This window comes from Pleurodeles waltl, chromosome 5 (genome assembly GCF_031143425.1).
Source record: "Pleurodeles waltl isolate 20211129_DDA chromosome 5, aPleWal1.hap1.20221129, whole genome shotgun sequence".
NCBI lineage: Eukaryota > Metazoa > Chordata > Amphibia > Caudata > Salamandridae > Pleurodeles > Pleurodeles waltl.
Genome location: NC_090444.1, coordinates 1,696,386,354 through 1,696,414,253, shown reverse-complemented (window position 1 = coordinate 1,696,414,253; position 27,900 = coordinate 1,696,386,354). Strand labels below are relative to the sequence as shown.

Genomic DNA, 27,900 nt, shown 5'->3' with positions numbered 1-27,900 from the left:
CATGTCCTTAGGTGGGCCGTAATCCAGGAAGAGGGCCATCGCCCAAGGACGTCATACAGTCGTAATCATCTATTGGGTTGTGACCTGTGGAGCTGGATCCAAGTTACACTGGCTGAGTCCAGGAGCACCCAAAACCTACCCCTGGACAAAGAAGAAGATTTACCGGTGGATTGGAAAAGCTCTGTGAACATCTGCCATTGCAGTCGCAGATTCCAAAGTTCTGCTCACTTTTGATCTGGGAGTGCGTCCCCAGAGACTGTGGACCGCCATCCCAGCTGTTGTGAGTAAGACTGACAACTAGGCCGTCGGGTCCTGGGGTAACTTGCGCTGAGTGACGCCTTCAGGCGCAGGGACACATGGAATTTTGCTCAAAGCCCTGGTAGAACTTCTGAGACTTGAACTCACTAGCAAGCCTAACTTGGATGTCTCCACACGTAAATGGGGTGCTCCTGGTGCCCCCCGACCCTCTTAAATGGGTTCTCAATTGGGGTATTTATAACCAAGGAACCTGAATATAGGAGATTGTTTTATACTCTAACTAAGAGATTCAACCTGGATGCAGGCATTCAAAGTGCATGTGGGGACACGTAAACATCTGTGGTTACTGAGCCACAGTTTTGGGTCCCATGCTGAGAATGCCTTCTTCAGTCTGAGTTCTCTGAAAGACTTTTGTATTTCAAGTTTGATGACCAGAGGTTTTGCTTATGTTACGAGTAACACTATGCTTGAGGCTGATGATATTTTACTAGAATTTCTATTGATGGATCCCTATCTCAGTGATAGTATTGAAAGATTGCTAATAGTTGAGTTGCCTATTCAGTTTTTTCTGTTTTCCCTGTCCTATATTTACACATCAAAGTGAAGGTTAAGTGTGAGTACATTTGGCCTAATGGGCACTTTAATTGGAGAGTAGAGCCGGAGGCAATTAAGTCATTTTAATCCTACCTCTATGCCAAACTTTATTTTTACCCATTTGTTCCCTTTTTGATTGATTTTCTGCCAAGTCATTGTTCGGCATTCTATATGTATTCCAGTTCAGCCATTGCTTCTGCTTTTTTTATTTTAATTTTATTTCTAGTGTTTTTTGTACTAAACGTTGATGTTTTTATTTTAGGGTTTTGGCAATGCTGGTAAAACAGGAACTTTAAGTAAAAAACCTGGTACGTATGAATATAATATTTTGGATGTTCACTTATTCCTTCTTTGTACTGAGTAAATAACTGTTGGTTTCTTATTATATACAGAGATTGCCCAGGTTACATCTGCCTACACAGCAACAGGTACAGAGCAGCTAAGTCTTGCTCCAGGACAGCTGATTCTGATTCTGAAGAAGAATGCGACGGGTTGGTGGCAAGGCGAGTTGCAGGTAAATTAATCTGGGGAACTTTAATCAAGTATGAAGTGGACGCTGTTCCCTGGTTCAAGCTGTGTGTGAATATGGGGAGTGCTCATACCCCGATTCATTCCTTTGTTTTTAAAAACCCAAACCAGGGGAACGTGAGTCACAGGAGAGGCAGTGCACTGACAAGAGGTTATGGTTATTCTGTCAGCTGAGAGTTAAAATATACCAAATAGCTACTTATAAAAGTAATAATAATCATAAAAAGAGAAGGAGAGAGTGATCAAGAAAAGTAGTAGACGAAGAATAAGGAAATTAAAACTACTGTAAATTGTTGAAGGTAGAGCTGCTTGTTGAAGAGTCACCTAAAAAAGAAGGAATAATTAGTGGTGTTTTTTAAGTTTACATACTCTGCAAGCTGAAGCTTTGCACTGAAAGAAAACGTTCCCAGGGACCCGAGTTTCACTTCTAAAAAGCAGGTTTTCAATACTTTGTGGGACTTTGACTTAAATTCTTCTGAGGATAATCTCACAGAGCTGACACTAAGGTGGGCTTCCTTCAGTTAGGGTTCTCAAAACAGGCTAACTGGCTGTGTTCGGAAACATACTTTACAAGCCTGGCCAGGAACACAGCTATGCCAACTTTGCAGCACCATGGAAAACATACTATTGCTCTTTATCTTCCTCTGACAGCCTGATGAATCTTGTCATGGCCAGTGAGATGCAGTTGTGATACAATGCCTTGATATTAATTTATTGACTGCAACTACTGCAGCATCTTGAGTCTTTACTTGGAGTAATTCAAATACACAGAAATGCATTTTTATATTGTCATTACTAGGTCTTCAGGTGAAAGATACTGTTGTTTACCAATTGAGACATTCAGGAAGAGCAACAATGAATGCCACAAAGTACCCTACATTATGTCAGTTTCCGATTTTGAATTTGTGGATCTGGCACCCCACATAAACAATTTTCTTATCAACCTGCTAACTGTTAACTAGATTTCAAAGGCACATTGTTTTTACACATGTGAGGTCTCCAGTTTTTGCATCCACTTCTAATATGTATAAGAACCTCCTTCTGTTGCTTCCAGTGCAGTTCCTCTGCATGTTTGTTTTTTTAAAAGATATGCTGTTTTCATTCTTCAGCTTGGGTAGTTTGTGGTCTGGTGTCATAAAGTACTTACCAGGTTGTTAATGCTAAGGTCTTTTCTGGTTGCACCTGAGTATAACTTTTTTCTCCTGTTCTTCTTTCTGAACCATCTATCATGCTTGTTTGCAAGTATCCTTCCATTCCACATTAGACATTGGATTTCATCATTAGTAAGTGGAGTCAACAGATGAGGTGCCAAGTACCATTTCTGTGCGGCAATCAAGCACCCATTACTGTCGCTGACCTTAATATTAATAAGGGAGCTTGATATTTCTCCTTGTTATCTGACAACCTGTTTCAGGCTGATCCAATTATGAAGAGCATGGGATAGAGCACCAGTCCCCAAAGGTAAGAGTACTTCAGAGACCCAATACTTTCTTTCTCCAGAGACCTTTGTGCACTGTCCTGTTAAATGTCTCTAATTGTTTGAGCAAAGAAGTCGTAAGCTCACCATGCAATATGGTATTGATAAAGTCCGTCCTCCTCGGTGTAGTGTGCTGAACAAGTTGCAGTAGAAGGTTGACCATGCCTTCCTCCCCTGGCAAGAGTCGGAAACAGTCCGCCTCAGCTCGCTCTTGGAATGTGCACCTAGTACCCAGAGTCTGGCTCCTTAAATGGTCATGTATAGTCATATGGTACCAACCAGAGAGGTCTCATCCAACTCCTGACTACTGCCTTCCTATGGTTGAACATTACTTCCACTCAGTGCAGGAGGCTACCAAGCGGAAGGCCAGCTAATATGTGAATGAGAATCATAATTGTAAGTGGAAGTCAGTCTTCCCCCAAGTTCAGTTACGTTATCACTTCCCACTTACTGAAAGCAGCGCCACAGCCAGAGTGATTCACTGACCCGAGCTGAGTGCTCCTCACTGGTTGACCACTTCACTGTGTCTTATAAAGGTGTTAATTTGAACCAAAGATCTCTCCATGCATCTGTATATGTCAGGCCTTCCTCCTCTGAGTCCATTTCATGAAAGGACAAATATTCACATCAAAATCACCAGCAAGGTGATTACCTCCCGTTTCACAGGAAAGGTCTCTGTGAAGGTAGACTGCATGGTGCACAATCCTGCCTTCTCAGATCCATCACAACAGAAATGGCTGGCTCTTGAGTTGGCTCTGCTTCCTCAGTTTCTCATGGATTAAGACGCAGGACGTGCCAACATGTTCACATCTCTTATCGCTTCAGACCTGTTGCAGGATGCCTCAAGTGTTAATCTGAAAGCTAGGCAGCCAATTGTCTGTCTTCCTCTGTACCAACTTTTCCACAGCTCCAAAAGGGAAGGTTTCTTGTGTGTCCTGTCTAGCATCTGGGCCCTCTTTCCTTTCAGATACCACCCACCGCTGCCATTCCAGCTTACCTCTTAAAATTCACACTTGGTTACGTCATCTGAACCATCGGAGATCGCACAAGACTTCAGATGCTCTTTCAGTCCCTGTCGCGCCAGTGGTGATGCTAAAGTGAACCAGCAATTGATCCATGAACTGACACTAATGCCAGTACCAGTGAGCACAGAGAGCTGCACCCAACCAAGAGATACTACTCTGGGGTAAGAACCATGAGGATCTATCCATGGGTTTTCTGGCATTCATCTGAGAATGAGAGCAACACATCATTAAGCCCCAAATCCTAAAGCAGGTTCAGTAGGTTTCTAGGAAGCCACAAACTGAACCAACTCTCTCAAAGATTCTAGACAACCAATACTAGACATCTCAAGACAGCCCCACCATTGTGTGTGAAAACCTCTGAGCTCTGGTTGTTCTTATGGCATCCTCTCTGAATGGTAAGTTTCCTCCTGCGCTGTGGACAGGGAGGCAACATTTCTGGAGTTCTACTGCAAAGAAAAGCTACCTGTCCTGGAATTTCTCACCCAGACAGGCTAATTCCAATGTCATATTTTTAATCTACATGCTCCATCTGTCAGATGAGTTGGGCCTTTTTCCTTCCTGACAGGAGGAGTATGTAGAAGTGGGCAAAAAAGTATCTGAATAGAAACACCGCCTATGTTCTTAGACTTCAACAAGAATGTAGCAAAACTAACTGTATTAAACCACTGTAATCCTCAGGATACACACAGATGCAGAGGTGTCTAAAACCTTTGAACCTAAAAGCTGCTCCCACCAAACCACCCACTGATAGGAAAAACCAAGCCACCCACTGATAATACAAACATGCCGATCCCTTCTGCTGACAAGGTTGTTAAGGAATTTAGATAGACGTTATCCCTGCTACAGCACCAAGTGCTGACCAAGTGGTACATGCTAGAGTTCAGTCAAGGTTACAGATGATAAAGAGTTTTCAGCCTTTCAAGACCATAGCCTTATTTTGCCCCATGCCTCCAGAAGTTTCATGCCCTTCCCCAGGCTCAGTCTTCCAAGTCAAGTCAAAGGAATTCTGTGAAAAGACCTGACTCTTACCGGCTTCCTCAACCGAGGCTAAAAAGCCTAAAGATGCTTTTGGGGTTTAGGCGTCCTCCTTGCTGCATCCCTGAAGGCTTTTTTCCATCCAATGGTGGAGATTTCTTTCACTATCACCAGTTAAACTAAATCACCACTGTTAGACAGATCTTCTTAGTGTGCTCTACACATCCTGAAACCACCACCCAGGTAGGTCATCTCACCCATGAACAACTGAAGGACATAAAGAGATTTCACACTTTAGGACTAATAAAGCTACTCTTGCCCCCATATAGACACATTAAAAGAGTATACACTCTTCTAGGCTGTGTAAAAGGTGAAAAGTGCTTAAACACTCCATCCATTCACATTATTCATGCTCTGGTCCAGTTGTGCACTTTGCAGCTGTTGACAGGTTCCCTTTTCTTGGATGTGGCAAATGCTTCCATGTAGCAGTCCTTGTACAACAAAGGACGTACCTCTACTTCCTGATTGGAAATAGTTCTATAATGCAGCTGTCTGTGTTCCGCACCTAAAACTATACCCATGGGTTTTCAACAAGATCATGGAACTGAGGACTGCCTTTTGAAGCTGTGCATGGTACACTGCTGGACCGTTCACTAATCAGAGCTTAATTTAATATTTATTGAAGTTATTTTTGTAGTACTGCTACACTTGTGGTATTAGAGCATTTTACATATAATAAGGTAGCAAAATGCAATAAAACATATGCATTATGCTTTTGATTACAAGGAACAATTGAGTATAATATGTTTAAATATTCTTTAGAAATACACAAGGTATTGATTTTATATGAGGCATGCGTTCAGGAAAAGGTTTTAGAGTTGTGGATTTAGTTGTTTCTTTATGAAATGGAGATTATGTTGTGTACTTAATAGCAGACTGTTTCAAAAGGAAGTGGTCATCTCTTAAAAAGTTTACTTTTGTTTTTGGGAGGTTTTGAATGGCTGGACTTTCAGTGAGTCCTTTATTCATGAGTATCTTTCACAAAGTAGAGTGAGATTTTCATGTGAATTGATTTGTAAGCCACACAGTCAGTCTTAAATTTGATTCTGGCTTTCACAGATAAACGAGTACAGACCTTTTAATATAGGGCAAATGTGGCTAGTTGTTGAGAGGAGAAATACTTTTTGTGTAGCAAGAGTAGAATGTGGCATTCCTGTTACATGTGTTTTTCTGAAGTGAAGCATAGAAATGGCAACGGTGTGTGCTGTGGTACTTAGAGGAGTGGGAGACAAGACATGCTTCATCTTTTTAAGTGGGTGAAGAAGATATGAAGTTCCAGTTCTCGGTGAACCACGGTAATCCTCTGGATACTTGTAAAGAAGATTCAGTTCCAGAGCTTGCTATACTCTAGACTTGCAACAACCTTCTCTCCTTCAGAGATAGAATTGCCCATCAGTTAAATTGTGGGCCACACCATGAAAAGCAATATCTTGTTATTGTGATAGTTCCAGGCGATGCTAAAACTGAAGGAATCTGCAAAGGGGTGTCTCCCCCCTCCATCCCCCCTTTTTTCCCCCCACCATCACCCCATGCCAAGCTGTCCTTGCAGCTTCAACTGACATAATAATAAGTTAAGTTGCTGGACACCCAGTCTGTTCTACTTCTTCAATTTGTAATACTATCAATTGCTGTCCAGCAACTTAGGTGAGTTGCTGGACAGCCAGTCTGTTCCACGTATTCCATCTTTAATACAATCAGTTACTTCCTATCAGCTTTCTTGGTGGAGTTACACTGCTGTGGTTGCAAATTGGATTCATGATGCCTCATCCAAATTCAGTTTGATAAAGCTCGTTGCCGCACTCTCACAATCAGTGTTTTATGGGTTCGATCACATATGTACCTCCACATGAAGAAACTAGATGCAAAATAGGTTTTCTTTTTTTCTGGCTTTGCCCGAAGTGGTATGGTTCAGATTGCTGATTGCCCAATGGACCATCACTCATGGTGTGTCTTTTCTGGTCATCAGCATTCTCAGTGTCAACCGCCATACAGAGTCTCCACTCCCCTCCACAAATGAGAAATCCATCAGAGCCTTCAACAGTATCTTGAAAGCCGGCACCGTTCCCCCAGAACCCCAGTGTAAAACATGGATAGAGCAAGGAGCCTCTCTATTCTATTTTATCCTTCTTCTGACCATTTTGATTACATAACTCTTACACAAAATCAGAGACAATACCTGTAAGGAAATGGCTCCCTGTTGCAGTTACCCCCCACTTTTTGCCTGAGACTGATGCTGACTTGACTGAGAAGTGTGCTGGGACCCTGCTAACCAGGCCCCAGCACCAGTGTTCTTTCACTAAAAATTTACCATTGTTTCCACAATTGGCACACCCCTGGCACAGATAAGTCCCTTGTAAAAAGTACTAGTGGGACCAAGGGCCCTGTGACCAGGGAAGGTCCCTAAGGGCTGCAGCATATGTTGTGCCACCCTAAGGGACCCCTCACCTAACACATGCACACTGCCATTGCAGATTGTGTGTGTTGATGGGGAGAAAAAGGCAAGGTCGACATGGCATTCCCCTCAGGATGCCATGCACACAAAATACTGCCTGTGGCATAGGTAAGTCACCCCTCTAGCAGGCCTTACAGCCCTAAGGCAGGGTGCACTACACCACAGGTGATGACGGCATAGCTGCAAGACATTATGCCCCTACAGTGTCTAAGTCCATTCTTAGACATTGTGAGTGCAGTGTGGCCATATTAAGTATATGGTCTGGGAGTTTGTCAAAAACGAATTCCACAGCTCCATAATGGCTACACTGAATACTGGGAAGTTTGGTATCAAACTTCTCAGAATAATAAACCCACACTGATACCAGTGTTGGATTTATTAAAAAAATGCACACAGAGGGCATCTTAGAGATACCCCCTTTCTTTTACCCAATCCTTCAATGCAGGACTGACTGGTCTGTGCCAGCCTGTTGCTGAGAGCCGAGTTTCTGACCCCCTGGGGTGAGAGCCTTTGTGCTCTCTGAGGCCAGAAACAAAGCGTGCACTGGGTGGAGATGCTTAACACCTCCCCCCTGCAGGAACTGTAACACCTAGCAGTGAGCCTCAAAGGCTCAGGCTTCGTGTTACAATGCCCCAGGGCACTCCAGCTAGTGGAGATGCCCGCCCCCTGGACACAGCCCCCACTTTTGGCAGCAAGTCCAGGGAAGATAATGAGGAAAACAAGGAGGAGTCACTCACCAGTCAGGACAGCCCCTAAGGTGCCATGTGCTGAGGTGACCCCTGCCTTTAGAAAACCTCCAGCTTGATTTTGGGAGGATTCCCCCAATAGGATTAGGGATGTGCCCCCCTCCCCACAGGGAGGAGGCACAAAGAGGGTGTAGCCACCCTCAAGGACAGTAGTCATTGGCTACTGCCCTCCCAGACCTAAACACACCCCTAAATTCAGTATTTAGGGGCACCCCAGAACCTAGAGAACTAGTATCCTGCAACCTTAACAAGAAGAAGGACTGCTGACCTGAAACCCTGCAGAGAAGATGGAGACGACAACTGCTTTGGCCCCAGCCCTACCGGCCTGTCTCCCAACTTCGAAGAAAACTGCAAAAGCGACGCATCCAACAGGCACCAGCGACCTCTGAAGCCTCAGAAGACTGCCCTGCACCCAAGGACCAAGAAACTCCTGTGAACAGCGGCTCTGTTCAAAATCCTGCAACTTCTTTGCAACAAAGAAGCAACTTTAAAGACTTTCTCGTTTCCCGCCGGAAGCGTGAGACTTTCCAGTCTGCACCCGACGCCCCCGGCTCGACCTGCAGAAAACAAACACCTCAGGGAGGACTCCCCGGCGACTGTGAGCCGGTGAGTAACTAGAGACAACCACCCTGAGCCCCCACAGCGACGCCTGCAGAGAGAATCCAGAGGCTCCCCCTGACTGCGATTGCCTGTAACAAGGGACCTGATGCCTGGAACCAACACTGCACCCGCAGCCCCCAGGACCTGAAGGAACCGAACTCCAGTGCAGGAGCAACCCCCGAGGCGACCTTCTGCCTAGCCCAGGTGGTGGCTACCCCGAGGAGCCCCCGTGCCTGCCTGCATCGTTGAAGTGACCCCCGGGTCTATCCATTACTTTCTATCTAAAACCCGATGCCTGTTTGCACACTGCACCCGGCTGCTGAGGGTGTACTTTCTGTGCCTTCTTGTGTCCCCCCCGGTGCCCTACAAAACCCCCCTGGCCTGCCCCCCGAGGACGCAGGTACTTACTTGCTGGCAGACTGGAACCGAGGCACCCCTGTTCTCCATTGAAGCCTATGTGTTTGGGCACCTCTTTGACCTCTGCACCTGACCGACCCTGAGCTGCTGGTGTGGTAACTTTGGGGTTGCCTTGAACCCCCAATGGTGGGCTACCTTGGCCCTAACTATGAGACTTGTAAGTGTTTTACTTACCTTCAAACCTAACCTTTACTTACCTCCCCCAGGAACTGTTGATTTTTGCACTGTGTCCACTTTGAAAATAGCTTATTGCCATTTTTACAAAGACTGTATATGATATTGCTTTTATTCAAAGTTCCTAAAGTATCTAAGTGAAGTACCTTACATTTAAAGTATTACTTGCAAATCTTGAACCTGTGGTTCTTAAAATAAACTAAGAAAATATTTTTTTCAATATAAAAACCTATTGGCCTGGAGTAAGTCTTTGAGTGTGTGTTCCCCATTTATTTCCTGTGTGTGTACAACAAATGCTAAACACTACCCTCTGATAAGCCTACTGCTCGACCACACTACCATAAAGTAGAGCATTAGAATTGTCTCTTTTTGCCACTATCTTACCTCTAAGGGGAACCCTTGGACTCTGTGCACACTATTTCTTACTTTGAAATAGTATATACAGAGCCAACTTCCTACAATACCTCACTCTGTCATTCTGCTGGCCCTTCTTGGCCTTGAATATCTGGTTCTTGGTGTGCCCCACATTCCCAGTCTGCATTTATGGCTTTCCAGAGGAAAGACTATCTCATGATGGAGGAAGTGGGAGGAAGTTAGCTGCATCTGACTCTAAAATTGCTCACCTGAGCTGTTTTTCTGCGACATAGCCATTTCCCTGCCTCACTTAGGTTCTCTTCAGGGAGAAACCATAACCTTTCTGGCCACTAACTGACAGCCCTTTCCCAAAGCAGTGTAAAGAAGGAAGTGACTATATTTCTGATATTAGGTTCTGCCAAAGAAAAAGGGCTTGCTTGTTATCCGAGACATCTTTTTAAGTCAAGCTTCCAGGTGGACACCTACAAGGTCAACCTGGTGGCCAGTGAGGCCTACAAGAAAATGACAAATGTCTTTGTATCTGAACTTTGCTCTATTCAGATTGGTGTCCAGACCTTTCAGGTGCATAGTGTGTTGGTTTAGCCAGGCATGTTGGAGAACTTCAGGGCTAAACACTTTATGTTCAGGACATTTTGGATCAGAGTTACTCAACTTATATTTTTCTCTTTTGCTGGAAATGGCCCTTTCTGCAGGGTTAGCCCCAAACATTTTTGTCTTTCTCCTCTTATTTTTCTGACCCTCTTTTTGTCGGCTTTAGGACTCAGTGCGCTTTACCACTGCTAAACAGTGCCAAAGTGCATGTGCTCTCTCCCCTAAAACTTGGTATAAGTGGCTCACACTTGTTTGGCTTATTGGCTTATTTAATTTACCCATAAGTCCCTTGTAAAGTGGTATACCATATAACCAGGGCCTGTAAATTAAATGCTACTAGTGGGCCTGCAGCACAGATTGCTCCACCCACAGAAGTAACCTGTCAAACTTGTCTCAGGCTTGCCACTGCAGTGGCCGTATGTACAGTTTACTGCATTACATTGACTTGGCAAGTCAAACTACTTGCCAAGGCTTAAACTCCCTTTTTACTACACCTAAGTCACCCTTAAGGTAGTCCCTAGATAGCCCTATGGGTATGGTGCTGTGTATGTGAAAGGTAGGACATACATTTGTGTGTTACATGACCTAGTCGTGACAAACAGCCTGTTTTATTTTTCACTGCTGGGTGTTCTGCTCCTCTCATAGCTTTGCATTGGTAATTCCTTTATATTTGTCTAAGTGGTAATTTCTGATTTGTAAGGGGTAGCGTGGATACGTGTAGTATGTTTGGAATGGTAGTGAGAAATCCTTCTTATTGGTGTGGGTGAATTTTATTTTACTATTTTAGAAATGCCACTTTTAGATAGTTGGCATTTCTCTGTGCTTATAACTATAGTGTTTTGCAGCCTGACTCCAATCCACGTCTGGGACAGAGTGACAGCTCCACATGATGCATACTTTCCAGACAGCCATCGCACAGGAGGGGCTGAATGTGACAGAAGATGCATCTGCATCCTGATAGTCATCCTACGCTGGGGAGAGGGAGGGTTGTTCACACCTTACTTGTGAATAGGATGTGTCTTGTACTTGCACAATAGACTTATTACCCCCTTCTGATGTCTGGAGACTGTGCTAGGGTGAAAGTTTGTTGTGTTTCACTTGAAATGGTCCTTTTCAAGTTACCCCATAGACAAAAGCGTTTTTGGAGTATAAGTACAGGGGCCCTTGCCCCATGTTTTTAGAGCACCTTTGGACCTGGGACCGAATCTCTGGCAGGGGAACTGCTGCACTCCAGGACTTATTTGGACTGCTCTTCTGTTGTTGCCCTGCTGCCCGCTGTCTGTGGGGTAGCATAAAGGACTCCCTGGATTGTTTTTCTGATTGATCACCCTGCTTCCAGTTGCCAATGATTTTGGTTCTACAAGGTACTAAGGGTGGTGACAAGTGGAATTGGCATTAATTGCCTGATTGTTCTGGACTCCCTGCTGCCTACCTTGGATTCCTTTCAGTGATCTTCCAGGGGCCAGCGTGGGGTTGCTGTTGTTCATTTGCTGCCCCATGAAGGGAGCCCCTGCATATGTGTTTTAAGACCCAATGCTCTGGCACCTTACTTTCACCAGGTTCTCTTTCAGAACTACTGTAAACTTCCTAATAGTGAGACAGGTGGGCCTACTCCTGTGTCTGCCTGTTGGGCATTATATGCTTTACTGTTACATGATGACACTTAGGTCTGTATGGGCTGTACTATAATATTTCCTATGCTGATAATATGTTGACAATCATTTTGCCTCCTTTCATTCCCAGGGTACTGAGTCATCCTACATTTTCATCCTCATTTTGGGCCAGATGTATCGTACATTTTTGCAAACCTGTTTGCGATCGCCAAAATGCATTTTGGTATGTATGAATCCCAATTTGTGATCCAGTAACTTGTTACTCGAATCACAAAGTGGAATTGCTCCTACACACCGATTTGGTATTAAGAAGGGGCGTATAAAGGCGTCCTTTCCTAATACCGAATCGCAGAGGTATGTAGGAATGTTTTGTGACCGAAATGCTGTCGCAAAACATTTACATTTTACTACCTGCTTCAAGTAGGAGGGAACCCATTCGCAAATGGGAAGAGGTCCCCAAGGGACCCCTTCCCCTTTGTAAATGCATGCAAAAACATTGTTTAAGAGCTGGTAGTGGTCCCACTGACCACTGCCTACTCTTAAAAAATGAAAGGAAATCTTTTCATTTTTCTTTTTTAAACTCATCCTGTTTTCCATGAAGGAAAACGGGCTGCATTTAATAAAAAAAAAAAAAAAAAAAGCAATGACAGACATGGTGGTCTGCTGGGCCCAACAGGTCACCATCCCTGTGATTGTAGCCATTCACAATAGGTCGCAAATTGAGACCTACCTCATGCATATTAATTAGGTAGGTCGATTTGCGAGCCGTTAGGAACCGCTAAATGAAACTCCTGGAGTTTCATACATTCAAAACGCGATTACTTAATTGCGATTCACAAAACAATTGCCATTAGGTAATCACCATTGGGAAAATTGATACATCTGGCCCTTTGTTCCTTTCTAAATTAAATGTGTTAAGTTTTACCAGTTTGATTCAATCAAGATTGCTTCAGGTGTGCCACACGTTTATCATAGGTAAGACTGTTAGTGCTCTAGTTGTTTTGTAGAGCACTCTGGGAAGCTGCAGGCAAACACAAGGGAATCAACTGACAGGCTGTTGAAAGTACATGTTTTACTGAGAATTTCAGAATTCATTCTCATGTTACTGAGAAAGATAATGTGAATTTACAGAAAATAAGCTCTCATTTTAGCTTCTGAAGCTATTTCTATAACCTCTATTGTGAACGCTGCAATGGATCTCCCAACATTTCAATGTTTTAAATGTTTTATTTATTTATTCACATATATATATATATATATGTATATATATATATATATATGTTCGATGGCATGTGTAGCTGCAGATACACATGCTGTGCACATCCCGCCATCTAGTGTTGGGCTCGGAGTGTTACAAGTTGTTTTTCTTCGAAGAAGTCTTTTTCGAGTCACGACATCGAGGGACTCCTCCCCTTTCGGCTCCATTGCACATGGGCGTAGACTCCATCTTAGATTGTTTTTTTTACGCCATCGGGTTCGGACGTGTTCCTTTTCGCTCCGCGTTTCGGTTCGGAAAGTTAGTGAAAATCTCGGAAAATTCGACTGTATTGTTTGCGTTCGGTATCGGGTTAGTTACAACAGATCAACACCGAATTTTGAAGAGCTCCGGTGGCCCTTCGGGGTTTTCGATTCCCCGGCGGGGCCTGGTCGGCCCGACCACGTGAGTCTTCTGGCTAATGGAACGGACCCCATTCCGCTTCTGCCCCGAATGTCACAACAAGTATCCTTATACAGATCAGCATCTGGTCTGTAATTTGTGTTTGTCTCCAGAACACAAAGAGGATACCTGTGAGGCCTGTCGAGCGTTTCGGTCGAGGAAGACTTTAAGAGACCGAAGAGCAAGAAGACTGCAAATGGTGTCGGCGCCGACAGGACAACGACACTTGGAGGAAGAGGAAGAAACCTTCTCCATCGCGGATTCGGACTCGGACGAGGTCGATCCCGAACAGACGCCGAAAACCGTGAGTAAGACGTCACAACACAAAACTCACGGAAAAACCGTTAAGCCCAGGGGACGCCACTGCCAGCAGGCCATGGCTTAACCCGAAAAATAGGTGACCGAGCATCGGCACCGAAAAAGGGCATGCATGTGTCGAAGTCATCCGACTCCGGTCGAGATACCGGCACAGAGCAGACTCGACCCCGAGACACCGGGTCGGGGCAATCTCGACACCGAGAGGGCGGCACCGAAATGGGTCGGCATCGAGAAATCAGTACGCCGAAAATTTAAAAAGTGTCCTCAGAGCCGAAAAAGACTGCCGAAAAAGTTTCCATACCAAAACATCCGGCCTCGGAACCGAAATCGAGTTTCTACACCGAGGAACAGGGCCTGTCCTCACAGATGCAAGGACACAAATTCGGACAAGAACTGGAGGCAGGGGAGCCAGATTACACTCAAAGAAGGCTCCACATTCAAAAGGACACAGGGAAGATCAGTACTCTCCCTCCAATAAGAATGAAAAGAAAACTTGCCTTCCAAGAGAAAGACAAGCAGCCTCAGGCAAATGTGGCAAGACAAGTGACTCCGCCACCATCTCCACAGCGCTCACCACAACTATCACCAGTAGCCACTCCACCAATGATGCAGTCCCCAACTCACACAGCGATAAGTCAGGATGATCCCGACGCTTGGGATATTTATGACGCGCCTGAATCAGATATCAGTCCCGACTGTTATCCAGCGAGACCCTCACCACCTGAGGACAGCACTGCCTACACACAAGTGGTGGCAAGAGCAGCAACGTTTCATAATGTCACCCTGCACGCAGAACCTATAGAGGATGACTTTCTCTTTAATACACTGTCGTCCACACATAGCCAGTACCAGAGTCTCCCTATGTTACCAGGAATGCTCAAACACTCCAAACAAGTGTTTCAGGAGCCTGTGAAGGGCAGGGCCATAACTCCAAAGGTGGAGAATAAGTACAAAGCGCCACCAACAGACCCTGTGTACATCACGCAGAAATTAACACCAGACTCAGTGGTAGTAGGGGCAGCTCGCAAGAGGGCGAACTCACACACCTCAGGAGACGCCCCACCTCCAGACAAAGAAAGTCGCAAGTTCGACGCAGCGGGGAAAAGGGTTGCAGCACATGCAGCCAACCAATGGCGCATTGCCAACTCACAGGCATTGCTGGCGAGATATGATAGGGCTCATTGGGACGAAATGCAACATTTCATTGAACATCTGCCCAAAGAGTTCCAAAAACGAGCACAACAAGTGGTGGAGGAAGGCCAGAGTATATCGAACAATCAGATACGCTCAGCAATGGATGCAGCCGACACAGCTGCTAGGACTGTAAATACAGCAGTGACCATACGGAGGCACGCATGGCTAAGAACCTCAGGATTTAAGCCTGAAATACAACAAGCAGTCCTGAATATGCCATTTAACGGACAGCAGTTGTTTGGGCCGGAGGTGGACACTGCCATAGAAAAACTTAAAAAAGACACAGATACGGCCAAAGCCATGGGCGCACTCTACTCCCCGCAGAGCAGAGGCACATTTCGAAAATCACAGTTTAGAGGGTGGTTTCAGGGACAGAGCACAGAGCCCTCACCCTCACAAACAAGACCTACTTATCAAAGGCAATATCAGCGGGAGGTTTTCGGGGACATTACAGAGGAGAACAGTTCCCAAAAAGTAGAGGGAAGTTCCAGAGCCCCAAAACTCCACAAAATAAACAGTGACTTCAACGTCACAAATCCCCAACACATGACACCAGTGGGGGGGAGACTAACCAATTTCTACAACAACTGGGAACAAATAACAACAGACAGGTGGGTCTTAGCCATTATCCAGCATGGTTATTGCATAGAGTTTCTTCAATTCCCTCCAAATGTCCCACCGAAAACACACAACATGTCCAAACAACACATGGATCTCTTACAACTAGAGGTCCAAGCGTTGTTGCTAAAAGATGCAATAGAGCTAGTACCAGTTCATCAGAAGGGAACAGGAGTTTACTCCCTGTACTTTCTCATACCCAAAAAAGACAAAACTCTAAGACCTATACTAGATCTCTGAACATTAAACATATACATCAAGTCAGATCACTTTCACATGGTGACACTGCAAGACGTGATCCCATTACTCAAACAACAAGACTACATGACAACACTAGACCTCAAGGATGCGTATTTCCATATACCCATACATCCTTCCCACAGAAAGTACTTAAGGTTTGTAATCCAAGGGGTACATTACCAGTTCAAAGTGTTGCCATTCGGGATAACAACAGCGCCAAGAGTTTTTACAAAATGCCTGGCAGTAGTAGCAGCTCATATCAGAAAGCAGTAAATACATGTGTTCCCGTACCTAGACGATTGGTTAATCAAGACCAATACGCAAGAACGGTGTTCACAACACACGAAGTATGTCATAGAAACCCTTCACAACCTAGGTTTCTCAATCGACTACAACAAATCGCACCTACAGCCGTGTCAAATACAACAATACTTAGGAGCAACAATCAACACAACAGAAGGACTTGCCACTCCAAGTCCACAAAGGGTACAGGCATTTCAAAACGTAATACAAGCCATGCACCCAAACCAAAAGTTACAGGTAAAATTAGTGATGAAACTACTAGGCATGAAGTCCTCATGCATAGCCATTGTCCCAAACGCAAGATTGCACATGCGGCCCTTACAACAGTGCCTAGCATCACAATGGTCACAGGCACAGGGTCAACTTCAAGATCTAGTGTTGATAGACCGCCAAACATACACCTCGCTTCAATGGTGGAACACTATAAATTTAAACAAAGGGCGGCCTTTTCAAGACCCAGTGCCTCAATACGTAATAACAACTGATGCCACCTCAACCAACACAGCATCCAATGGGACACTCAGCAGAGACAGTTTCACATAAATCACTTAGAACTACTAGCAGTATTTCTAGCGCTGAAAGCATTTCAACCTATAATAAGCCACAAACACATTCTAGTCAAAACATACAACATGACAACGATGTATTATCTGAACAAACAGGGAGGAACACACTCTACACAGTTGTGTCTCCTGACACAGAAAATATGGCACTGGGCGATTCACAACCATATTCGCCTAATAGCGCAGTTCATACCTGGAATTCAAAACCAGTTAGCAGACAACCTCTCTCGGGATCACCAACAGATCCACGAATGGGAAATTCATCCTCAAATACTAAAGACTTACTTCCAAAGGTGGGGAACACTGCAAATAGACCTATTTGCAACAAAAGAAAACACAAAATGCCCAAACTTCGCATCCAGGTACCCACAGGTTCACTCTCCGGGCAATGCGCTATGGATGAGTTGGTCAGGGATATTTGCATACGCTTTTCCCCCTCTCCCACTCCTTCCATATCTAGTAAACAAGTTGAGTCAAAACAAACTCATACTAATAGCACCAACTTGGGCAAGACAACCTTGGTACACATCACTACTAGACCTCTCAGTAGTGCCACATATCAAGCTACCAAACAGACCAGATCTGTTAACTCAACACAAACAACAGATCAGACACCCAAATCCAGCATCGCTGAATCTAGCAATTTGGCTCCTGAAGTCTTAGAATTCGGGCACCTAGACCTTACACAGGAATGTATGGAGGTCATAAAACAGGCTAGGAAACCAACCACAAGACATTGCTATGCAAATAAGTGGAAAAGATTTGTTTATTACTGCCATAATAATCAAATTCAACCATTACACGCATCTGCTAAAGACATCGTCAGCTACCTACTGCACTTACAAAAGTCAAAGTTAGCTTTTTTTTATCCATTAAAATACATCTCACCGCAATTTCAGCTTATCTGCAAATTACGCACTTAACTTCATTATTCAGGGTCCCAGTCATAAAAGCATTTAAGGAGGGTCTGAAAAGAATTATCCCACCAAGCGCACCACCAGTTCCTTCGTGGAATCTCAACATTGTCTTAACACGACTTATGGGTCCACCTTTTGAACCCATGCATTCATGTGAGATACAGTACTTAACATGGAAAGTAGCTTTTCTGATAGCTATCACATCTCTCGGAAGAGTAAGTGAAATACAAGCATTTACTATACAAGAACCCTGTATTCAGATACATAAACATAAAGTAGTTCTACGAACAAATCCTAAATTCTTACCTAAGGTCATATCACCGTTCCATTTGAATCAAACAGTGGAACTCCCAGTATTCTTTCCAGAACCAGATTTGGTAGCTGAGAGAGCATTACATACATTAGACATTAAAAGGGCACTAATGTACTACATAGATAGACCGAAACAAATTCGCAAAACAAGACAATTGTTTGGTGCATTCCAAAAACCTCATACAGGGAATCCAATATCCAAACAAGGCATTGCCAGATGGATAGTTAAATGTATTCAAACCTGTTATATAAAAGCAAAAAGAGAACTGCCTATTACACCAAAGGCACACTCAACTAGAAAGAAAGGTGCTACCATGGCCTTTCTAGGAAACATACCAATGACTGATATATGTAAGGCAGCCACATGCGTGGATGTTTTAACAACACAGCAAGCCACAGTAGGACAAGCAGTATTACGGACTTTATTTCAAACAACTTCAACTCCTAAACAGGCTGAACCACCGCTTTTGGGGAGATAACTGCTTACTAGTCTATGCACAGCATGTGTATCTCCAGCTACACATGCCATCGAACGGAAAATGTCACTTACCCAGTGTACATCTGTTCGTGGCATGAGACGCTGCAGATTCACATGCGCCCTCCCACCTCCCCGGGAGCCTGTAGCTGTTTTAAGTTGAAAAAAAAAAAATTAGACTTGTACATTTGTAAATTTGTAAATATATTACTTTAAACACATTGGCGGTCATACTGACCGCGGCGGTCGCCGCCCGCCAAGCGGTTCCCGTCGAAAGACCGCGGCGGCCATTCCGGCTTTCCCGCTGGGCCGGCGGGCGACCGCCAGAAGACCACCGGCCGGCCCAGCGGGACAGCCCCTTCAACAATGGAGCCGGCGGAAATGAAGGGGTGCGACGGGTGCAGTGGCACCCGTCGCGATTTTCACTGTCTGCACAGCAGACAGTGAAAATCTTTGTGGGGCCCTGTTAGGGGGCCCCTGCACTGCATGGGCAGGGGCCATGGGCAGAGCAGGGGCCCCCAGGGGCCCCACGGCACCCGTTCCCACCATCCTGGTTCTGGCGGTGGACACCGCCAGAAACAGGCTGGCGGGAAGGGGGTCGGAATCCCCATGGCGGTGCTGCAAGCAGCGCCGCCATGGCGGGTTCCCTGGGCCAGCGGGAAACCGGCGGGAAACCGCCGGCTCCCCTTTTCTGACCGCGGCTTTACCGCCGCGGTCAGAATCGCCCAGGAAGCACCGTGACAAATATTTGGTGTAAATCTGTTCAGTGGATTCTGAGATGCTAAAGGAGAAATACATTTGTATATCTAGGGTTGTGGCTCCTTTGCGATGATTTTACTACAATCACTGTGAATTCGCAAATGCGCATGCCACCCGGAATGCTGTTATTGGCTGGCCTCAACCTGACCCGAAAGTTCCAGCTGCCATTTTAAGGCCCAGGGACATGGTCCCCAGGGCTGAAAAACAAAATGAAAATTGGCATAAGGGGTCAAGGTGGAGGTACCCTGTCCCCAAGGGTGTGATATAGGGGTGTTTGAGGATCAAATTATGGGTTTAAAATATTTTTCTTCACCATGGACGATATTCCCGAATACGTCACAACGCTCAGCATGGCCCCTGTGTAATGTTGTGACAAATGTGCGCTTATCGGTTGCAACAAATTTTCAAATAAACCAAAAAAAGTTTCAAAACCATTCACTGATTCGTACACTAATTCATTCAGTCATAGATGCACTCATGGACTCATACACCCACTCACAGACAGAGGCATTGCCGGCAACCTCTGCCACATATGGCCGAAGGGCGTGCCCGGTATGAGGTTGGGTGGTTATGGGAGTTGGCCGCTGGCGAGGCCCCTTGGCCAACCCCTGCAGTGCTTGGCCTTTGGCGGTGCACGGTGTGGGTTTGGGTGCTTATAAGGGCTTGGCTACAGGCCAAAGGCCGTGTGTGGCGGTGGTGGATTAACTCATAGTAAGTAAAAGTACTTTACGTTACAAAAGCCATAGACATTCACTGAAAAAAAAAAGGTTACAGGGACGTTATAGTTAGGTAATAGAATTAAAAAAACATAGAAAATCACTGAAAAAAACAAAGGTTGCAGGGACATTACAGTTTGGTTTCTAATTTACTCATACAAAACCATAGAAATTCAGCAGTTATAGTTAGCTATTTCACGCAACTATAACGTGCTCCCTAAAGTAACTATAACTCATGCCTTCGCCATGTACAGCTAATTACTCCACATATATCATTAGTGGCACCTTCTATGGCATTATTGATATTATCAATACAACATTTTCAATAAAATGATTGCTGAGAAAACTGTGCTTGGCGAGGAAGTGAGTTATAATTACCTTAGGGCGCAGGTTATAGGTTATGTACGGTTAAAATGTGACCGTAACTATAACATACCTGTAACATTTGGTTTTGCATTTTTGAAGTCACTGGGCACTTACACCTGACATTTGCTGCTAAGCACTTTAGCTTACTCTAGTATCTTGCCACATTGAAAAAGGGGGAAACGATCTTCGATTTTTAACCTTTTTATTTCTGAACTCCTTGAATCTTGATTCTATCTTGATTGTGGTATCGGTGTAATTTAGAAATTTTGGTCAGTTTCCAATTTACTGCTGGAACTCGGGCTGAGGTCAGTGGTCTAGTGTTTGGATGAGGGGGGAATATAAAAGGGGACACTGCACAGCTGTAATTTTTGCTACTCATTGCATTTTGTAAGCCACTGGGCACTTTCACCGGACATTTGCTCCTTGACATTAAGCACTTTAGTAAACTGCAGTATCTTGCTGTAGGAAGCTGGCTCAGTATATACTATATCAAAATGAGCTATAGTGTGCACAGAGTCCAGGGGTTTCCCAAGAGGCTTGACAGAAGCAATAATAGATAATACAAATGCTCTGTTTGTGGTAGTATGGTCGAGCAGTTAAGCTTATCAGAGGGTAGCATTAAGCATTTGTTGTACACACACACCAGAAATGAGTGAAAACACACATGCAATGACTTAACTCCAGGCCAATAGGCTTTTATATAGAACATTTTTATTTTAAAAGTGGACACTGCAGTTTTCAGCAGTTCTTGGGGCAAGTAAGTACAGTACAGTTTCTGAGGTAAGTACCACACTTACGGGTTCAGTCTCCGGGGCATAGGTAGCCCACCTTTGGGGGTTCAAGTTAACCCCAAACACACAGCACCAGCAGTACAGGGCGGTCAGGTGCAGAGGTCAAACAGGAGCCAAAATAACGTGGGTGCCTATGGAGACTGGGGGTACTCCGGTTCCAGTCTGCTTACAGGTAAGTACCTGCGTTGTCAGAGGGCAGACCAGGGGGGTTTGGAGGAGTACTGGAGGGGCCCCATGAAGGCACAAAAACCACACCCTCAGCGGGCCGTGTGCGGACGGGTGCAGTGTGCAAACACGCGTCGGGTTCTCAGTAGAACTCTATGGCGGGACCCAGGGGTCACTTAGGCGCTGCAGGCAGGGCACAGGGCGGCTTCTTTGGCAAGCCGCCGACTGGGCAAGGTTGATGGCAGCCTGCTGGTTGTTGCTGCACCACTGGTCGGTTTCTGTCGGTCCTGGGGGCTGCGGGTGCAGTGCTTCTCCAGGCATCGGATATCTTCCTCCTGCGCTGTCGCGGTCAGGGGGAGTCCTCAGCATTCCCTCTGCAGGTGTCGTCATGGGGGTGCAGAGAGGTCAGCCGAGTGTTGACCCATCGTCGGAGTCGCCTAGGGGTCCTCTCTGGGTAGATGGTTTCTCTGGACACGGCCGGGGGCGTCGGGTGCAGAGTAGTTGGGCTCACGCTTCTGGAGTGAGGTGAGAGTTCCTTTAAAGTTGGTTTCTTGGTTGTTTCTTTGGACAGGTCTGCTGTCTATGGGAGTTTCTTGGTCCTCGGTGATGCAGGCAGTCCCCTGGAGGCTTTTCAGGGGTCGCTCGTCCTGCAGAACACGTTGCCTCTTTTGTTGCAGCTTTTCGAAGGCCGGTAGGGCTGGGGTCGAGTCAGTTGGTGTCTCCTCTTCTCTGCGGGGTTTTCAGCTCAGCAGTCCTTTTTCTTTCTTGAGGCCTTCAGAAATCTGAAGAGCTGGGTACAGGGCCGCCCCAAAATGCTACATTTAGGGGTTTGTTAGAGTCAGAGGGCAGTAGCCAATGGCTACTGTCCCTGAGGGTGGCTAAACCCGCCTTGTGCCCACTCCATCTGGGGAGGGGGGCACATCCCTATCCCTATTGGTCCTAATCCTCCAAAGCAAGATGGAGGATTTCTCAAGGAAGGGGTCACTTCAACTCTGGACACCTTAGGGGTGGTCCTGGCTGAGGGAATGACTCCTACTTGTTTGGGTGGCTCGTCTGGGGGGGCGGGCATCTCCACTAGCTGGAGTGCCCTGGGGCACTGTAACACCAGGCTTGAGCCTTTGAGGCTCACCACCAGGTGTAATAGTTCCTGCAGGGGGAGGTGTGAAGCCCCTCTACCCAGGACAGGCTTTGCTTCGGACGCCACAGAGTGCACAAAGACACTCATCCCATGTGGTCAGAAACTTGTCTGGAAGTGGCAGGCTGGCACAGACCTGTCAGCCTTGCACTAGCAGTTGGGCTAACATACAGGGGGCATCTCTAAGATGCCCTCTGTGTGCATTTTTCAATAAATCCCACACTGACATTAGTGTGGTTTTATTGTGCTGAGCAATTTGATACCAAACTTCCCAGTATTTAGTGTAGCCATTATGGTGCTGTGGAGTTAGTAATGAGAGACTCCCAGACCATATACTCAGTATGGCTACCCTGCACTTACAATGTCTACTAATTGACTTAGACACTGTAGAGGTATAGTGCTCATGCAGCTATGCCCTCACCTGTGGTAAAGTGCACCCTATCTTAGGGCTATAGGAGCTGCCAGAGGGGTGACTTACCTATGCCACAGGGAGTGGTTTGTGCGTACGGCACTCTGAGGGGAGTGCCATGTCGACTTTGTCTTTTCTCCCCACTAGCACACACAAGCTGCCAAGCAGTGTGCATGTACTGAGTGAGGGGTCCCTGAGGGTGGCATAATACATGATGCAGCCCTTAGGGACCTTCCCTGGCCACAGGGCCCTTGGTACCATGGGTACCTTCTACAAGGGGCTTAACTGTGCGCCAGGGCTGTGCCAATTGTGGAAATAAAGGTACAGTTTTAGGGTAAGAGCACTGGTGCTGGGGCCTGGTTAGCAGGGTCCCAGCACACTTCCAATCAAAGCTGGCACAACAGTAGGCAAAAGGTGAGGGGTGACCATGCCAACTGTGGCATTTTCCTACACTTGACACATTGAAAAAGGGGGAAATGATCTTTGATTTTTTAACACGTTTTTACTCCTGAAATTCCATATTGAAAAGGGGAGAAACAATCTTCAATTTTTAACCTTTTAAATTCTGAAATCCTTGAACTGTATATTTAACTCGGCCCATTTTGGAAATTTTAGTCAGTTTCCAATGTACTGCTGTAACACTAGAACTCAGACTGGGGACCGCCATTTTGGAGTAGCGGTCTACTGTTTGGAAGAGAGGAAAGAATACAAACGGGCGCCCTGCGCAGGCCCACAGCAGGCGTGGCAAGGGCAAGCCCTTACGAGCCTGGACAACACCAGAACCCCTGTTGGTTTCTGTCCAGATAATACATTTTGTTCCTATTTGCGGGACACCCTCTTATATTTAAGAAAGTCTGCAGCGTTTGTTTTGCTTGCTTACACAGTGGGCACTCCAGGGCAGATTGAAGGCCCTTTTCCTGTCGTAACAACAAATGGGAAGGTTGGCCAATTAAGGAACCTCCTAACAGTCCACCAAACTTATCTCATACTCCAGCACAAAACCCATTAAAATGCTAGTATTTTACTGCAAAATCACTATCTAAACGTTCCATCAAGATCTGGGACATTATTACAGATTCCACTCCTGATGTAGAATGAATCACTGTAACATGGCTCACTTAGCAGTCCCTACTTAAAATTGCGATCTCACTGCCTTCAGGATACAAGATAATGAAATGCAATAGAATAGGGTGTCAGTGAGGTGGCTTATCCATTATCTTCAAGGATATGTACACAGGATCCATTGACTCCAGCTCACCTCGACCAAATGCAAACTGCTAGCATTCCAATTATGTCTCAAAGAGCAGAGACTGTTCGTGGGTACTATCCTATACAGACATCCAGGTTATACCTCTCCAGTGGGTCACCATCTCTCTCCACTTACTTTGAAGCACAAACATTATATAGTGATAGGAGATTTTAATGTGCACTTTGAGAATCTAGAAGATCCTATTGTACTTTCTCCCACCTATTCCCCCATTTTACGCCATCATCTGACTCAAATTTTTAATTTCTCCCTGACGAATGGTGAGAACCACGACATATGGAAGCAAGCACTAATTATCCCCAAAGCCGAAAAAGCAGGACTAGCCGTCTCCGTCCTATTGAATTACTGCCCCATCTCTCTGCTTCTGTACATGTCCAAGGTCCTGGAAAGACTAAGTCAGCAGTCAGTTGACAGGTTTCCTAGAAAACAATCTATTGGACCCTTCTTAGTCAGGAATCAGAGTCACAAGTAGTACAGAATCCACTCATCTGACTGTCCTGGATAACATAAGATTAGAAGTAGACTTGATCTCTCTTCGACATTCAAAGCTGTCTTGCACAGCGTGGGAAGCTAGCTATCTGTGCAGTGTACCACATGTAGGGGTACACTATCTAGATAGTACAGGCACCCCTTATTGGTTTACAGGGATAAAAGTAATAATCCCAAAAAATCCCTTTTGTGGTAGTGTGGGTGAGCAGTTAGGCTTATCAGAGGGTAGTGCTAAGTATTTGTTGAACACAGAGTCAATAAATGAGATATTCACTCAAGACGGAACTCAAGACCATTGTTTAGAAACGTAGTTACTTTGTTTATATTATGTTTCAACACCAGAATACTTTCAAGGAGATAAATACTGTTGCAATTTGTATAGAATTAGCAAGTAAGAAAAACATTTACTCAAATGCGCTTCTATGCGGTGAAGGTTCCAAAGTACTTTACTGCAAAGGGGTCCTTGCAGATAGTTCTCAGGGGTTCCAGTGGATAATAGGGTGCTAGGGTTGCAAGGTCACAAGCAAGACTACCAATACAGCTTTACCTACCTTGGGGTGTCCAGGTGCAGTGGTGCTAGTCGAGTTGGGTATCCTGCACACTGCACGGGTGGCAACGAGGGGTACCACCTAGAAAGAGAATGCAAGGGGGTACTTAGGGACAAGTCCGGGAGCCCCCAGCAGGGCTCTCGGTCGGTAGTGGTCCTGCGAAACAAGAGAACACCTTTGGATGTCATAGACCCTGGCTGGGGAACTCGGATGCAGTGGGTCTTTGTCGTCCTTGCTCCCGGGTTAAGGCGCCTACGGTTCTTTGGGGGACTTGCAAGAAGAGGGACAAAACAGGGTAGCTGGATGGCTCTGAAAGATGTACTCTGCAATGCTGATGTCCCTCGCCGGCTGGTCTTCAGATGCAGCGTTGGAATCGAGATTGAACTTCAACAAGCGTTGGTAGGTGCATGGGGTCCGGTAACCCAGGTACTGGGGCAGCTCTGCTCCAGTTGATCCTGATATCTGGTCACTTAGAGGGGAGACAGGACTGGCCTCTTGGAGCACAGTGACCAGATTTTGCATTTGGTGCCCGCAGGGAAGTGGCTTCTCTGCTCCATGGGAGATGCTGACGGGCTGGCAAAGTACTGGAGAACCTCCAGGGCTTTTGGAGTCCCCACAGCTGCAGAACGAGTTGTGCTGTCGCGATTGTCTGGGCATAAGCAGATAGGGAGGCAGGCTTTCACGCCAAAAGTCCACCAGGCATCCACAGTTCTCGCTCCTTCAGATTTTCTTTGTCCTCTTCTGTTTTGGGTCAGATGAATATGGTCTTCTGGTGTCAGGTGGTCCCTTAAATACTCAATTTAGGGGCGTTTAGTGTAGTGTAGTAGCCTCTGGGGAGTGAGCATAACCCTGTCCCAGAATTCTTAGTCCCAGCAAAATTAAGATGGGGGAACTCTTCCTCATGCCTACTGCCTAACTCATTTTCCCACCTGTCCTGGTGCCAAGTGAGCCTCAGGGGTCTTTGAAGTCCGTGGCATGCAGATTCAGTAGCCATCCTGCTGGATAGATTATAACACTTTCCTCTGGGGCAGGCACTGTTTTTGGCCTCTGAGAGCCCATGCTCTCACCGCTAGGGAGGCAAACATGTCTGTGATGGCCAGCTTGTCGAAACCAGTCAGCCAGCACACTAAGAGACCAGCAGGTTTCAGGGGTCACCTCTAAGGCACCCTCTAGGTACAGGTCATAATAAATCCAAGGCTGGCATCAGCCTGGATTTATTAAGACGAGGTGTTTGTTACCAAAAACCATAAGCTTCAGTGAAGCCATTATGTAGCTGAGGAACTCATAAGGACGAGTGTCCAGTACATACCTTTAGATGGCTTCCCTGTTCACTTGCAATATCCAGCAATCGAGCTAGACATCACAGGGGCATACCTGCTCCTGCAGCTGTATCCTCACATCAAATATAATGCACTCTGCCTTTGGGCTCCAAGGCCTCCTGTAGTGGTGACTTACATATATTTAGATACAGTGAGTGGGGCATGACACACAATGGGCGAGCCATGTCGTGTTTTCGCCTGGCTTGCACCAGGATTTGCAGACTGCATTGGCAGTTGTGTGCAACCTTTTTTTAGGAGAGTCCCTAAGGGTGGCACAAAACATGCTGCAGCCCTTAGGGACCCCCTCAAGTACCTAGGCCCTAGGTACCAGGAGTGCCATTTACGAGGGATTTACAGAGGTATAAGAGTGTTTGCCAATTGTACACAATATATCTGTTTTAGGGAACGAGCACTGGGACCTTTTCAGCAGGGACGCAGTGCACCTAAGCCGAAAAGCCTCACTACTATAGAGCAAAAAGTTGGGGCAACCAAGCTACACAGAGCCAAATGATAAACAAACTCCATGAGATTGGGTTCCACTCGCCAGCCCTACATTCATTTGGTTCATTCCTTAGTAAAAGGACCCAGTCTGTCCAGCTGTATACAGGGAGATTTGCTCCTCACAGCTCAAAATGCTGGGTAACGCAGGGCTCTTCCTTGAGCCCAATACTTTTCAATGTGTACTTCGCATCCCTTTCTAAGATGGCCCTCCAGTGGGGATTTGAGATATGCTCATATGCAGATGCCACTCAGTTGGTCATCGCCATAGGGGAGAAATATGAAGAACTAGACAGAATCTTTTTAGTCACCTCGCGGAGATAGCCAGCTGGATGATGGCACACTGTCTAAAACTAAATGCCAAAATAACTGGAATTCTGCTGTTTGGTGGTGCACCCCAGATTTGGTACTTACTCATCATGGTGACCAGTGTCCCTGGGACCCGCAGCCAAGCCAAAAAAGCTGCGAAAACTGAGGGGTTCCTTAATGATGAGTCTTTATCTATGCAGGAGCAAGTCATTGCCACGAGCGACAAAGGTTATGGCTTGCTCAAAATCCTTAAGAAACTATTCTACTGGATTCTAGTAGATTGGCGTAGAAACATAATCAAGCCCTTGTGGTCAGTAGATTAGACTATGGAAATGCCCTATACTTGAGGATGGCTGATTATATCTTCATCCGCTTGCAGATGATACAAAACATGGACGCAAAACTCATCTGTAACAGAGACAGGTACAGCTCTGCCTCTGCTTGCCTAAAAACCCTTCACTGGCTGCCCATCCCAAAGGGGGCAACATTTGAATCTAAAATGGAGTTATTCACACGCACAGGAAGTCTGAGATCTGCTAATCTACCCCTCACCAAAACTAAACGTCTAAAAAAAAAGCCAGAGGCCGCTCCTTCACCAATCTTGCTCTAGCCCACTGGAATCTGCTACCCCTGGACCGCAGATGTAG

At 45.8% G+C, this 27,900-nt stretch overlaps 1 protein-coding gene across 6 annotated transcripts in view; it reads left to right on the top strand.

Moving 5' to 3' along the window:
• The window catches only part of ITSN2 (intersectin 2), a 1,003,157-nt gene that overhangs the window by 711,511 nt on the left and 263,746 nt on the right, over nucleotides 1-27,900 (top strand). For all 6 annotated transcript variants that reach the window (XM_069236034.1, XM_069236039.1, XM_069236035.1 and 3 more), the window contains 2 exons: nucleotides 1,115-1,160; nucleotides 1,245-1,366. In XM_069236034.1, coding sequence (XP_069092135.1) covers nucleotides 1,115-1,160; nucleotides 1,245-1,366 — 168 coding nt within the window. The remainder of the gene's footprint in view (nucleotides 1-1,114; nucleotides 1,161-1,244; nucleotides 1,367-27,900) is intronic.